This window comes from Syngnathus scovelli, chromosome 4, assembly GCF_024217435.2.
Source record: "Syngnathus scovelli strain Florida chromosome 4, RoL_Ssco_1.2, whole genome shotgun sequence".
In the NCBI taxonomy this organism is placed as follows: Eukaryota; Metazoa; Chordata; class Actinopteri; order Syngnathiformes; family Syngnathidae; genus Syngnathus; species Syngnathus scovelli.
This window is the reverse complement of record NC_090850.1, coordinates 10,589,639-10,604,208: the sequence shown is the minus strand read 5'-3', so window position 1 is coordinate 10,604,208 and position 14,570 is coordinate 10,589,639. Positions and strand designations below refer to the sequence as shown.

At 39.0% G+C, this 14,570-nt stretch overlaps 3 protein-coding genes across 3 annotated transcripts; 1 reads left to right on the top strand and 2 right to left on the bottom strand.

Annotated features, from left to right (window-relative positions):
• Positions 1-7: 7 nt before the first annotated feature.
• LOC125967376 (cellular retinoic acid-binding protein 1) lies at positions 8-6,143 on the bottom strand. The gene is made up of 4 exons (XM_049718416.2): positions 5,836-6,143; positions 3,696-3,874; positions 3,261-3,374; positions 8-262 (listed from the first exon to the last, which is right to left on the bottom strand). The coding sequence occupies exons 1-4, from the start codon at positions 5,903-5,905 to the stop codon at positions 212-214; spliced, it is 414 nt and encodes a 137-aa protein (XP_049574373.1). The 5' UTR covers positions 5,906-6,143; the 3' UTR covers positions 8-211.
• Positions 6,144-6,895: 752 nt separating this feature from the next.
• LOC125967372 (solute carrier family 25 member 44) lies at positions 6,896-10,852 on the bottom strand. Its single transcript, XM_049718409.2, has 4 exons — positions 10,667-10,852; positions 9,499-10,267; positions 8,841-8,968; positions 6,896-8,769 (listed from the first exon to the last, which is right to left on the bottom strand). The coding sequence occupies exons 2-4, from the start codon at positions 10,172-10,174 to the stop codon at positions 8,578-8,580; spliced, it is 996 nt and encodes a 331-aa protein (XP_049574366.1). The 5' UTR covers positions 10,175-10,267; positions 10,667-10,852; the 3' UTR covers positions 6,896-8,577.
• A 678-nt stretch (positions 10,853-11,530) lies between these two features.
• On the top strand, positions 11,531-14,172 carry psma4 (proteasome 20S subunit alpha 4). Its single transcript, XM_049718410.2, has 9 exons — positions 11,531-11,681; positions 12,097-12,122; positions 12,201-12,243; positions 12,376-12,538; positions 12,629-12,706; positions 12,788-12,876; positions 13,485-13,615; positions 13,723-13,846; positions 13,944-14,172. The coding sequence occupies exons 2-9, from the start codon at positions 12,120-12,122 to the stop codon at positions 14,096-14,098; spliced, it is 786 nt and encodes a 261-aa protein (XP_049574367.1). The 5' UTR covers positions 11,531-11,681; positions 12,097-12,119; the 3' UTR covers positions 14,099-14,172.
• Positions 14,173-14,570: the final 398 nt, after the last annotated feature.

The window sequence follows — 14,570 nt, the reverse complement described above, 5'->3', positions numbered from 1 at the left end:
TGCAAAGTTGAATTGAAGCCTCATTTTATTACTTCAGTATTCACCAATTTATTACAAAACACAACTATACGGTGAAATTGAATGCACAATGCTGCTAAAAGATATTGCCGATACATCCAGATCATCAAGTGTTTTAAGAAGTTGTGAAACGGTATGATCAGATTGTTGATTGACAGGTTGTTGAATGTTTTACATGTTTGTCAGTTTGCTGCTATGCTCGCATGTAGATCCTAGTACACACCACATCATCCGCTCCAAAAGTCTGAAACAAACAATATAATAAATATATTATATATAATTCACAATGTATAATTTACAAAAATACAGTAGGTTATGAAAAATCAATACTTTTGAGTTTTTCTGATGTAAAAAAAAAAATAAGCAAGAATATTTTGAATCTTTTCCATCTTTATTGCGTAACTACTAATTAGATAACTGTGTCCATGATATGTTTGATTCCTTGGAATTTCTTTTTTACTCAGTTCCTGACTGATACCTTTTGAAAAAATGATATCTCTGATGCTGTGTGGATCATGCTTGGTGCTGTAAGTTGTGAATACACAAATATCAAGAACAGCTCAGCTTTTGGGTAGGATTAATCAGAAACAGTTTGAAAGTCAGCTGTCTTCTGACTTGAGTTTGAATGGAACGTAATTGGTTTGCTGTGAACACAGTTATATGGTCACATTTATTTATTTTACTGTTAATGAATACAATTTAGAAGAATAGGACCTTACTGTTTTCTTAAATTTATTTTTAATATGTTCATTTATGGGTACAGGTGGTGGTTATGTTGAATTTGGCATCAGGTTTATGGGAGGATTCTTGGAAAAAGAATGTCTCCCCTTTAAGAGGTCCCGTAGGATCTTAAAATTTTTTTACAACTCTTGGCCTAAGATAGATGATGATACTGGCCGTTATCATGGAAAGAATTTAAGTTTCTTGTTCAAAGGTACTACTTCAACAGGTTTGAGGATAAAATATGCAACATCACTGAGCCAAGATAAAGTCCTTTTCTCTGCACCGCATTTCCCAATTTCCAGTCTTGAGTCCAAGAAAACTTCCCAGTCTGACTGTTCGGAATACAGAATTAGTGGCCCAGGCACCCGTGTTTAGCGCCTTAAGATTTATGGAAGTCAGAGAAGAAAATATTTATGGCCGACTGCAGCAGCACACATCATTATTTCAGGCCACGCTGCAGTGCAGAGCGTGCAAACGGATGCCCGAGTTAGTGATGAATTGGCCCAACGAGTCCATCTGGCACATGGCCAGTTGCTCTGGGACGCATTAAGTAAAGCTAATGTCAGGGTTCATTTGCATTTCTCCACACCGTGATCAATGAGGCCAATTAGACGGTGAAGGAGAGCGAAGGATTATCAAAGGCACACATTTTCACCTGACTCTTCTCTCAACTCCAAGTGCCCATTAGAGGCCTGCACTCTTCCTCTCAAATCTAAAGCAAGAAGGAGTTTCCCGTCATGAAGAATAACGATATTTTTTTCCACACTGCCACTTATCATTTTAAGGGTTGGCTCAAAGTGGTCATTAAGTCTGGCCGTCCTCAATCACACTGAGGGCGGTTGTAATCCACCATGTCTGCTGTAGAAATGGAAGCAGAGGGAGCACCCTGGCACAATAAAAAGATGACTTGCGAACTCTGTTTTTAGCTTACTATCCTGGAAACTCTTGACCTGATGCTAAACTATATTGCGCAATATTGTGAAGATTCCGTATATTGGGCTATATTTGCTTTCAATTCTCATTTTGTTGCATTGGGTGTCAAACCGGTTTTCATCACTGGACATCATCATCTTAGGGGACTGGTGTAAAAGTGAAAACTTGAGCTGTCACTATTAAATAATTTCTAGAATCATTGATGAATTCATTTGCATTTAAAAGTATTAATATATTTTCCCTGATTACTGTTTATTAAATTATTATTAATATAGTGTTATTAGCAATCCATCCATTTGTGAGGCTGATGTGTAAACTGCTATACTATGCTCCAAAATATTATGACTGCTATTAGAAATGGTGTTAGTGTTCTTTTTATTATACATTGTGATACTAGACTTAACTTCACATCATCCATCTCCTGCCCAGTAGAACTCACACTGTGAATTTAAAACAATCTTGTTTTTTTCCCAATGATCCATCCCCATGTGCCTATCGTTTTACAGTCCAATACTCCACATGGACACCCACACCCTTATCTTGAATAAAAACAGATTTTGTCCTGCTGAAAGCACATCATGGATCCAAATTACATCTCTTCACAAATATTTACGTGATTGATGCTTAGTCACAGTCAGTACAGAGGAGCTTGTCATCTGGATTTTGTAGCCCATCTGGTCCATCATGTCCAGTGGGCCCTGATGTTTACTCGGAAAGCACAAGCTGAGTTTTCCTTCTCTTAAACTGCAACAAATTGGTGGACAGAACTATTTTTGATGAATTTATTTCCTTTTTGTCAATAATTTCAGGTGACCACTGTTACAATATTTTTATTATTTTATATTACATTGAGTTTTTCACATTGTGTCTTTTTTTTTTTTTTGTCGGTTGCATGTCTTGCTCATTAGGTTTTGTTTCTTCCTGTTCTCATCAGCCTCGCCCCTTGTGTAGACGAATAAGCCTTTTTTAGTTTATGCCTAGTTTTTGGTTTGTTATTTTCAATCTTATCTAGTTTAGTCTTTGATTCCTCCCAGTAGATTTTTTTTTTTGCCTTTTTCTAATGAATTTATTTATTGAGAGCAAACCTTATTCTCTGCATTTGGGTCCAGTGACAACCACTGATGTCCAAATTGAAATTTTGCAGAACTTTGAGTCAGCACAATAGATAATTGGTTGCCTCACAGTACTGTGATTTACCGTTCCAATCTCAGTTCCTGCTTTCCTGCGGTGTATTTCCATGCGCTCTCCTTTTATTCTGTAATCTGGCTTTGTCCCACATTCCAAAAGTATGCATGCTGGTTTTAGGGACTCTATTCTCCATAGGTGTGAATTTAAGCGTGAATGCTTTATCTATACTGTACATGTCCTGTGATCGTCTGGTGACTTGCCCAGGGTGTACCCTGCCTCTCGCTCAAAATCTAGGATTGGCTCCATTGTAATGTGTTTGTCAAATTATTACCTTTTTTGACACAGTCAAAACTTTGCATTAATCATCTTGGACTGATGCACTTGTTTCATGTGCATCTGAACAAAATACTGTATTGAAAAAAATAATAGCAACCGAAAAAAAAAAATCAAATACCAACCAGAATGAGTTCATCCCCTCTGAGCTCTCTGGTCCAGAAGGTTTTTGGTCCATTGCCACTCAATAGAGTCTGTTTGCAATACATTTTGTTTTCTGTCTCCCAAGTGACCAAACTCTGTAAAGGTAAGAATGAGTCATGTCTCACATTATGTTTTTGGACATCATTCAACTCTGTCCTCAAGTGAACTACTGATGAAGCACACTGATTTGAATTTAGCGCAGTTGGGATTGTGTCCGAAATGTCAGTGTAAGGAAGGGGAAAAAAATAAAATGTTATGATTTACTGTCAGTTCAGCAGATTGTCTCTAGCTATTTTTTTCCCCATGACAGTTCAATTTATTTCTTGTTCACATGATGGCTCTTACGTGATCTTTATGAAATGACCTTACACTTTCTTCCATCCACAGTCTCCTTGTTGAACTCTTTATGAAATTACCTTACACTTTCTTCCATCCACAGTCTCCTCGTTGAACTCCTCGCCAATGAGGAAGTTGATCTCTGTGGTGCGGACCGTGGTGGAAGTCTTGATGTAGAATTGGCTACCATTCTGCCGGATTTCCACATGAGGCTTGGAAGCGGCCGCCCCGGCCACTCTCCTCAGCATTGAGTTCACACCTGAGAATACAGACCAGCTTTATGTACCAACTGTCCCGAAGCACCTTACGAGTTGTCTCGTGTGAATTTGTCCTTAATCATTCCAAAGAAGTAAAGGTCACTGATGGTGTAGTAGTGCATTTGTGGGTTCAGCGCCGCCTCAGTGATGCTGTGAGTGGGAGTATTCTACCAGCCGGCCGCAGACCAGTTTCGACCGGTCTGTGGATCATTTAGTACTGGGCCGCACAAAAAAGAATAAATATTTTTATTATTTCCGTTTTATCTGAGTCTCAACAATCTTTTATTTTGAAAAATGGACCGGATTCTCTCGGTTTCGTAAACATAAATAACGCCCATCCATCCATCCAAAGTTGGCGCAATGTTATGAGGACGCTGCTAAAATTGCAAAGTATACAGTGGATCCACGTTTATTATTATAATATACTGTGATGTTCGCATACATAATTCCCGCATGGAATTAAAGGTTAAAGGGTGTTGCGAACGCGGTATTCATGTGGTAACGCACTTCCGTTCTTTCTATTCCTAAAGTATTTTGCGACACCGCCTGCATGTCCTTTCCTTCGGCACCACAATAAAACTGTTTTTATGCCGGTCCTATTTTATTTTGTATTTATCCACGTAAAAGTGGACCAGTGAAAATATTGTCTGACAATAATCCGGTCCGTGGCGCTAAAAAGGTTGGGGACCACTGCTCTATATGTTCCCTGTGGCTGACTGGCGACAAGTAGTATTCTGAGGTTCCAAACCCTTGCAACCCATAACAGGATAAACAGGATTGAAATTGAATGGATGCCATGGGATCATTACTTTACCGGTTACAAACTGTATAAATTGTTGGTAATTATCTAGTTCGTTGCAAATGTCATTTGTTTTTAAGAAACTGCAATGTGTTACACTTATTGATTATTATTATTATTATTATTATTATTATTATTATTATTATTATTATTATTATTATTATTATTATTATCTATTCCATCTAGCCATTAATTCATTTGACAACTTTCCATGTTCAGGGTTGCAGGTGAACTGCAGCCTATCCCAGATGGCGTTGGCCAAAATACTCCATACTACGCATCACTCTGTCACCTAGTGGGAACTGAACCAACGTTACCTTCATCCAAGTCAGGTGAATGTACAACCCCAATTCCAGTGAAGTTGCATAAGAAAGCCCAAATACATTATCCGAACCACTTATCCTCAATGATTTGCAAATCAAAATATTTAATGTTCAAACTAATGCTTATTGATTGTAGGTTAAAATAAATTAAAAAAATCTAAATGCATTGCAGGCACAAATTCTAAAGGAGTCAATATTTTCAAAAACATTCCCATATGTTTATCAGTTTGGCCATCAGATCTCTTGTCTTTTTATTTTTTTATAAATATTGGTTGAATAGTATTTGCAAATCATTGTATTCTGTTTTAGTAACATTGTCCCAACTTCACTACAACAGGAGTTCATCCCAAAACTTCATGACCTCACCTCACTCCCTTTTGTAATGGTCTCAAATTTGATACTTGAGGTATAGAGCAGCAGAAGGGTGCCAAATTTGAAACAAATTCATTTTTGAGACAAACTATGTTGTAAAGAAGCGCAGTGTAAAGAAGTGCAGTGTTTGCGCTCAGCAAATGTTGAATGCAGTGAGAAGAAAACGAACAAGAGGAATATTGGCCCTCTTTTCCCTGTTTAACTCTACTGTCCATAATAATGTATTTCATCCTGCAAATGAGCGGTAAAACGTAAACAAATGGACATCTAAAGCAAATAAGTGAATATATTGTAAAAGCTGATACTTCTACTTCCTGCAACAAATTCAAACACTACACATTACTATAATACTGTTGAATTAGTCCCAGTCTAATTCTAGTATTGCAAGTATCCTCATCAGCATTAGACAAGAGCCCGCTTTCTCACTGACAAAGCTCCCACCTGAGGTTACTCAGAAAAACATTCTCACCCAGCGCCTTTAGTAACTCGTCGAAATTCTCACTGCTTTTCATCTTCCAGGTGCCTGCGAAATTGGGCATTTCTTCTCCTCTATACGTGTCCGACTTTGTCAGTATTTGTCTCGACTGTTTCTTCTCCCTCCAAAGCGTCCTCCTCCCTCTGCCGCTCCTCTTGTGTGCTTAATGATCCTAGGCGAAGAGCCAAACCCCCTGCACCTCCTCCCTTGTATCACGCACGCACACACCCATTCAGCCAGCCACATACTTCACTATTAATTGTGTCATTAAAGTATCAATGTGTTTGTCCCTTGAAACAAGGTTTTGATTTGAATGTCTCATCCAAATGTGCTGGTAATTTGATGACTAACACTGACATAAAAACAGAGAAGATGTCCGATTTTCTATCCCATCAGTACACTCCCATCATTTCACAATCTTCATTAATGTGGCCCTCCTCCTGAACCCCTCACCCCCGCCCCTTGAGAATAGCTCTCATGGTTCCTCCTTTTCGAGACTGCGGCCACGTTACACATCAAAAACATCCATCTTTTTCCACAAAGCGCTCCTCCAGACAGGCTTTGATAAATAACGCGTGGAGTCGAGCGGTGAGCACTCTGTCTTCCCAGCAGGAAGTGTCAGCTCAAAGACGTCCTCCCTTGTTGCTCTGTGTTGGTCTTATTTCAAGGAGCAAAATCATTTGTGGAGTAAAGATGGACATCAATAGATATTGAACGGTGTTTTAGTGGATGTACTGACACTCATCCAGGAACCTGATTTTGGTGTGGACTTTTGTCTGACATAATGAGCTATGAGCTTAGGTGTCATGAAGGTCACCTCCATGAAACGCATAGACGGCTCCGGGTTTGGCGGGCATTGAGGGAAAACACATTATTGGGTGACTATTTTTTTTGTCTTGGTAGATAGCTGACTTTTTTGTTAGGGCAGTAGAGTGCTGAGATGATTTGGTTGGATCACAGTCAGGTAGAAAAAAAATATATTGGAAGTTGGTTATCTGTTTACAATAATAGATATTTTTTTATGTTTCGAGGTTACAAACAATGCACAATGAAGTATAGTGGCACGTTCACATTTTTATTTATTTATTATCTGCTTTGTGTTGTGAGCCCAAATTTGTGTTAGTGGGGGTGTAAGGTGCTTCACACTTCAACACAGGGCATCTTTCGACCTTTACAGTACAAGACACACTTAAAATGTACTTGCTCTAGAGGAGCCAAACTTATTGAAATGTGTTCCCAAAACATGGACATAAACAGTGCTTAACAAACTTGTTAGACCACCATCTTCAATTTGTGATAGACCATTCAGCATCATGAATTACTTACTCATTAGTAAGCTCATGATCGTATTGGAGAGGAATGAGAACTGAAAATGAAATCACCTTTCACATACACATTTGAACTCTCAGTGGGGCGAGGAGGAGTCAGAATTCAGCAAGAATGAGTCAATGCATTTTACAATTTGATATTCGAAGAAGCATTAGAAAGTAATGTGCTTCAGTATATTTCTCAATTTGAACTTTTCTGAATGCAATAATTATAACTGCACAATCTACATAATGTTGTATTGACATTGCAGAAACATGAAAAAAATGACAGATGTTATTAAATAATCACTTCTGTTAAATCTGTGGGTAATTGGCTGGTTATATGTCATACACTTGTTACCTAACCCTTCAAAAAACATTATTTACCCAAATGGTTCATAAAATAGTTCACAGTAGTTTTTATTTGAGATTTGGTAACTCAATGAAAACTTCAAGTTTAGCAAAGGGTATCTTTGACGCAGAAATTGCTGCATAGACACTCAAAAGAAAAATGATTTCATGATGTAATGATTAATGGCTTCTGAGGCACGATTCAACATAAGGACTGTACCATATTCAGTAGTCTGGATAAAAGTGAATTGTTGTTGAAGTGCGAGCGTGCAGAGAATCTGTAGATAATATACGTATCAGAGACCACATTGCAATGTTTCTAATGCAGTGTTCAGAATTCAAATATACATTTTTCATAAGAATGCATTATCCAAATAAAATGTCAAATAATCCTCAAAATGTTATCACATTTCTTGATAAATTCATTATAGGAAATTTCATTCATTAAATCCTATGATAAATTCTTAACTTGCTCAATTCACATAGTGACACGATTACATACACCTCATCAATATACAGTAGTGTTAAAATTGCCACTGTCCCAAAAAACATTTTAGACAATTGTGCACAAAAATCACAAATATAAATGACAAATTGTGAGCTGTTAACAACCCATTTTCAAAAAACAGCAACACCAAAATACAATAAAAATTAATTATGCATGATAGATTATTTTAAGACCAACAATAAATGCACCGTTTGTTTTATGCTTAAAGCCATAAAATATTTTAAATGACAAAATATATTACGTTTGTCAGTTGTATGGAATTTGCCATCTCGTCAGGTTTGAATGTAGGCCCACAATTTGCTGTACGTTTACAACAACTCTCCTCATAAATGTAGTTCATGCTCAGAAGCAGGAAATAAAATCAAGTTGCAATCATTTCCTAAGAGTTCTATTATTAAAAAAAAAAAAAAAAAAAAGCTAAGTATTCTTATTTTTATGTCCAATCTTAAAATTCTTCTTCTTTACTCTTCACCAGCACAGGAGTGTGTCCCAATGGTTACTACAGTCCTTCTGAATCAGTTCATGCCCTCATTGGCTCAGCGCTGACATGATGCATGCGATGGCTTGTTTCTACCAGTGTCTGGAGTCCACAAGCTCCGGCCGCAAACTTAGTTTTTTGAGGCTCTCATAGCCCACCACCATGACGATGGCAGTGGGGGTGGATGAAATGATCCGGGCCGACAGCCCTTTGGTCATTCCCCAGAAGCCCTCCTCCTTGATAAGCTGTCTGAAGGTCTCTGTGATTGAATTGCGACCTTCAACCTGGACAGACCACAAACGCATTAATTGTATCATTTGGAATGTGTGCAGCCATGTGTTATCTGTGGACTTGCCTGCACTCTAGCTCTGATGACATCCATGGGGTTGGTGACTGTGGACGCAGTGGCCGCGGCGAGTGGACCTGCCATGGCCTGTAGGACCAGATGAGGACAGCCAGAGGGGGCCAGATTTGACAGCTGTTCTGTTGGGAAGAAGACCAATTCATTTAATGCAGAACTAGACATACATTACTCACAAAACGTTTGGGATATTTGGCTTTCGGGAAAAAATTCTTAAACTTGATATTTATATTTCTACTTATTTTAACCATTTTACTGACAAATAGGCTAAAGTGTAGAGCAGAAGTTTGTCAGTAACAAAAAAATAATTTTCCAAAAAAAACAGCAAATTCATTGGTAATATGAATGTGAATGAGAGAAATGTTTCATTTCACTGTCTCAAATTTTTGGGCCAAAATATTTTATGAAAGTGGACTGCTGATTTATGCATCAAACACCCTTTTTGCACTTCAACCACTTAAGTGGGTGGCAAAAAGTACGGAACCACTGAATAGATTAATAAAATGTGCGTTAAGTTTTGAGGAGATCAAATTGAGTTCATTGTGAAGGTTATACTGCGGCTCATTATAATTCATCCTGAAATTACAACCTGATGCCAAATATCCCTAACTTTCTGTGAGCAGTGTATTCTTGAATGTGAATTTATGTTTACCTGCATAAAAATGATAAAAAGGCCACCATACAGCACTGTTTGGGATGTAGGTGAGTAAAGAAGCAAGGGCTCCTCTGTAGAAACCCGGAAAACCATCCGCAGCAAATATTTGGGCCACTATGGTCCTGGTTTGGCCGAACACTGTTTTGGGCTTGCCGGCCTCCATGCAGGCATTAGGGTGAAAGCGGCTGAGGTGCGCCCCTTGGCCCTGCATCATCAGCTGCTGTGACACCACATCTATGGGGACAGTGATGCTCTGAGCCACCATGGAAGCCAAGCCGCCCGCCACCACCGACTTGACCGTGTTGTCATCGCTATACTTGGAGACGTACTTCCTCACCAGCTCATAGGTGGTTATGTACGCCTGGCCAGAGATGAGGGTGAAGCTGTTGACCATGAAGCCACGGTACAGGCCCCGAACGCCGTCCACCCGCAGGATCTTAACAAAGGCATCAAAGGTGCCGGCGTAAAGCGATTTGCCACGCTGCACCTGCAGCCGAGTCCGGATCAGGGTGGCCGGGTAGACTGTGACCCTGATGCTCAAGGTGATGAACATGCCAAAAGAGTAGAATTTCTTTTTGTCCAAGTCCTCCCACTCGATGATCTGGATGTTCCTCTTTTGCTGCATGGTGTTGGCTGGAGGAGCATCCTCATTGGAATGACTCATGTCTGACATCTAGTGGCAACGTATTCAGAGCATTTGATGGTATTCCAGGCACAGTAGGTTGGAAGCCCTGTTTGCAGCGTCAGGGTGTACCCCGCTTCAACACTAATGAGGAGAGGAAATGAATGTCATAAATATAATAATCAAGGACTGTGGTATGGATTCTTTACTCAAACATTGGCTGATGTCCAAATAGCTTTGAATAGAGCAGTGAGAAAGTTCACCGGTCAAGTTACATTCCAACTAGCCCACTAAAAATAAGTAAAAACTAAGAATATGGCAAAGTAAACAAAGACTGTTGTTACTGTGTATTCTTTGGTGTTTCTTCACGCTAATCATGTGTTGTCAAAAACACGGTTTAAGTATCACAGCAGATAGATACCCTACTGTGATGCTCGAACCAAGGTGACCATCGAAATACAACCCCAAATACAGAACCGTACTACACAGCATTTTCATTGTGTTAGCAATACGTTAGCATAGCCGTCAGAAATCCAGTCTTACCCCTTTGAACATGAGTTTACATTGAATCCATGCCCTGAAAGACTTGAAACGCCACACCAAAATGTGCTGAGAGTAACGTCATTGACCAGATGAAGAGATCACTGCTTGACAAAAAGGTGGCTTGGCGACCTCCGATCTCATCTCAACTTCCGGCTTCCATTCAAAACAGTGGTGATGTCACAACCAATCAGGACACGCGTCCTTCTTTTTCTTCTTTTCTTAACTTGAAATTTGTGCGTCATTATACAGTATAGCGCCGTCTTGATTGACTCAGAGATCCTTCGTTCGTGTTATGATCTTTCATTATAAAAAAAAAATGGCAGTAATTTAACAAATTAATACACATTTCTTTGTCATGCCTATGTTGTTATGCATATAGATGACTAAATAAAATAACGTTTAAATATATTTTGGAATATCAAAACTATGTTGGAGTTAGCACCATCCTTGATCTGACCCTTTTTGTATGTATTTTTTTTGAGGAGGTATCATTTTTCCAATTTGAATTTAAGTGTAGGTTGGTTTGGAAGTAAAACATTTTTTTAATATGATTAATTGCTTTTCTACTGCATATGTAGAAGTCACTATTGACTTTTCTTTGCAGAACACCATATGGGATACATGCTGTTTCCAGGTTACGAGTGGCGCACGTACTTTCTTACTTACGTACGTACTTTACGTACTTACGTAGTTTCTTGTTACAACTTTTTTTTTTTCTAAATAGCCATAGAGGGTTTTTTTTTTTTTTTTTTTCTAGACAAATGAAGTTATCGTGACTTCACTACTGAGTTAGCATTGGTGGGTTCCTGATCGACTATGGCGCGTTTCGACGTCCATACAAATTCGTAGGATGTCCCCTGGATGTCCTCCCACAGTTAGGTGGCGCTGTTTAGGCCACTGTTTCAACGTAGCGGCAACTCTCTCAACGGTGCGCCACGCGAAGAAGAACCCCAAACAGAAAGTACAAGAATTCTCTTCGTTGGATACTCCAACAATTTACGCTTTTCCATCGAAGGTACTACAAACATACGTTGTCAGTAGCGTTAATAACTTTGCTTTCGACTGTGTGTCTAGAGTCTGAATGTTTGACTGTCTTCTTCGTACACTTTTATTATGAAGTAGCATGCCAGTTAGCTTAGCTTCGATATTGCAGATTCATTCTGTTAGCTGGTTGTCACACGGAGACACAGTAGTTCACCATTGCGCTATATAAATGCGTGTCAAAAGATTAGTGAAGTCCTTAGTTAGGTAAATAACAAATGTGGCACAATTCAAAACCGTTAATAAATTGCTACAGCAATTTGTATAATATTACTGATCACGTTGTGTTACCATTTTATTTGTTACTATTTGTATTGCTCATCACTTCTCGTGACTCTGACCTTTTCTAACCTTCTGACTTGTTCTAACCTTTAATTTCTTATCCGCAGGGTAGTTATTTGCTGACGAAGAAATGGTAAGTTACATCATTATGTTTTTTTATTAGTTCTTTTGTATGATTGTCTAATAATTTCTGTTCCTGCATGATGTTTAGTCTCGCAGATATGATTCCCGGACAACCATATTTTCTCCTGAAGGCAAGTGTCATTTCTTTGTTTGTTAATAATAGTTTTGGTGCATTGTGGTGGGTAGTTCATCTCTTGGATTTTTGCAAAGGTGTGATGTTGAATCTGTATGATTTATTTTTCAATTAAATGTCCACGTTCAAGGCCGCCTGTATCAGGTGGAATATGCAATGGAAGCAATCGGCCATGCCGGAACATGTCTCGGCATTCTGGCAAACGATGGGGTGCTGCTAGCAGCAGAGAGACGTAACATCCACAAACTGTTGGACGAGGTCTTTTTCTCTGAGAAGATCTACAAGCTCAATGAGTGAGTGCACGAGTTCTTGTTGCTCACCACTGTGAAAGTTCACAGATAAAAATGTCGTCATCGTAATTCCCATTTGTGTGGTTTTTCCAGAGACATGGCTTGCAGTGTTGCTGGTATCACATCAGATGCTAATGTGCTGACAAATGAATTGCGTCTAATTGCACAGAGGTTAGGCTTATGTTGATGGTCGCAAACATTGCATCTCTTAAGTCTTAGACATTGTTGTCAGGCATTTTCTTCTCTCTTCAGGTATTTATTGCAGTACCAAGAGCCAATCCCTTGTGAGCAGTTGGTGACAGCACTGTGTGACATCAAGCAGGCTTACACCCAGTTTGGAGGTAGGAACTTTGGTCAGATCTTCATGAAGACTGCAGTGGGTTTGATTGGAGGGTCTGTCATTGCACAACTTGTTAATACATCTGCAAATGAACCCATGTAAACCTTAGTTGGACAACTGTAATCCCTCGCATAATAGTGGTTCAACTATCAGAAATTCACCTTTTTTCATTTTTTTCCTGTGGAATTTACTCTTTGCTTACTGTGTTTATAAATTTTCCTTAAATTACATCAAATAGAAATAAATAAGGATTGATGTCAGAGAGTCGATCTGCATTTAGTTTTAAAGGTAATGTTGTAAAAGGATTTTGAAATCGTATTTCATTATTTTTAGGGGTCATAGTTTGTGATATTTTCAAGGTTTGAGCTATTATAACAGGGAATTGTGAACATCTTTAAGGGTATGGGGTGTCACTTACACCTTCTTTCCCTATCTCACCCCAATACTTCCATGTTATTGTACACAGTTTCAGATTTTTAACATGTGAGTGACCCCACACATAAGGGGGAAAAAATGACTGACAATTTTTGTACATGTACCAGGCATGTACACTGTATGCTCAGATAGCAATGTCTTTATGAATAGATTTATTTTGGTTTCCATTCGCAGGCAAGAGGCCATTTGGAGTGTCACTCTTGTACATGGGCTGGGACAAACACTACGGCTTCCAGTTGTACCAAAGTGACCCCAGTGGCAACTACGGCGGCTGGAAGGCAACATGCATCGGCAACAACAGCGCTGTAATGACTGCAAATTTTCAACTGTCATCTGTCTCAGAACAGAAGAGTCATTTTTGAGACATTGTACAATGTTAGGTTTTATTTCTTTCTGCATTTATATCACTCAGGCTGCAGTTTCCATGTTGAAGCAAGACTACAAAGAAGGAGAAATGACCCTCTCCTCAGCTTTGGCACTAGCCGTCAAAGTTCTCAACAAAACTATGGATGTCAGCAAGCTTTCTGCAGAGAAAGGTGAGCGCAAACCACCCACACCTAAAACATACACCATTTAAGGTTTCCCCGCAAACAAAAGTATTTCACATTTGGTGTGATTGCGCTCCTATTTCAGTGGAGATCGCCACCCTAACACGGGACGACGGCAAAACAAAGATCAAGGTGCTGAAACAGAAAGAGGTAGAGGAGCTGATCAAAAAACACGAGGCTGAGGAGGCCAAGGCTGAGAAAGATAAAAAGGAAAAGGAGCAGAAGGAAAAGGATAAATGAACCATATGACATTCCATCATGTCAGAGAACCTTGTATTGTTTTGTCTTTTACATTAAAAGTTTGGAAATGGTTACATTGTGGTCATTTATCCTTTACTTGATAAATGTGCGAGGAAACACCTGTTTCAATACAGGACGACAATGCAGCTTTAGTGGAAATTTTTCCTAATCTCCATGTTGCTCAAAGCAAAATAGAAGAAGAAAATAAAATATAGTTGACTTGAGATACAAGTAATCTTGAAGCCCATTTTCACAATGAGAAAAATGATTGGATGCCATTTGAGTTAGCACAATGAGATGCAAACTGTTAATACCCTTCACTTGAACACCTCTACACCACTGCCAACAAACTACACACACTTTTATAAGTTGAATTGATAATATGGCTGACGTCAGTGCCTCCCCAGTCATGAACCTCACCATACGTCACTGGTTCACGCTTTTCAGAACACAGGTCGAATAGTTTCTTTCT

Excerpts from the sequence above, each read along its gene's own strand:
- LOC125967376 (XM_049718416.2), bottom strand. The coding sequence starts at position 5,905 with ATGCCCAATTTCGCAGGCACCTGGAAGATGAAAAGCAGTGAGAATTTC. Across the intron at positions 3,875-5,835 it reads CGAGTTACTAAAGGCGCTGG|GTGTGAACTCAATGCTGAGG; the intron begins GTGAGAATGTTT and ends CTGTATTCTCAG. Across the intron at positions 3,375-3,695 it reads TGGATGGAAGAAAGTGTAAG|AGTTTGGTCACTTGGGAGAC; the intron begins GTAATTTCATAA and ends TTACCTTTACAG.
- LOC125967372 (XM_049718409.2), bottom strand. The coding sequence starts at position 10,174 with ATGTCAGACATGAGTCATTCCAATGAGGATGCTCCTCCAGCCAACACC. Across the intron at positions 8,969-9,498 it reads TTTTTATCATTTTTATGCAG|AACAGCTGTCAAATCTGGCC; the intron begins GTAAACATAAAT and ends TCTTCCCAACAG. Across the intron at positions 8,770-8,840 it reads TCATCAGAGCTAGAGTGCAG|GTTGAAGGTCGCAATTCAAT; the intron begins GCAAGTCCACAG and ends TGGTCTGTCCAG.
- psma4 (XM_049718410.2), top strand. Across the intron at positions 12,244-12,375 it reads AACCATATTTTCTCCTGAAG|GCCGCCTGTATCAGGTGGAA; the intron begins GCAAGTGTCATT and ends TCCACGTTCAAG. Across the intron at positions 13,847-13,943 it reads CAAGCTTTCTGCAGAGAAAG|TGGAGATCGCCACCCTAACA; the intron begins GTGAGCGCAAAC and ends CTCCTATTTCAG.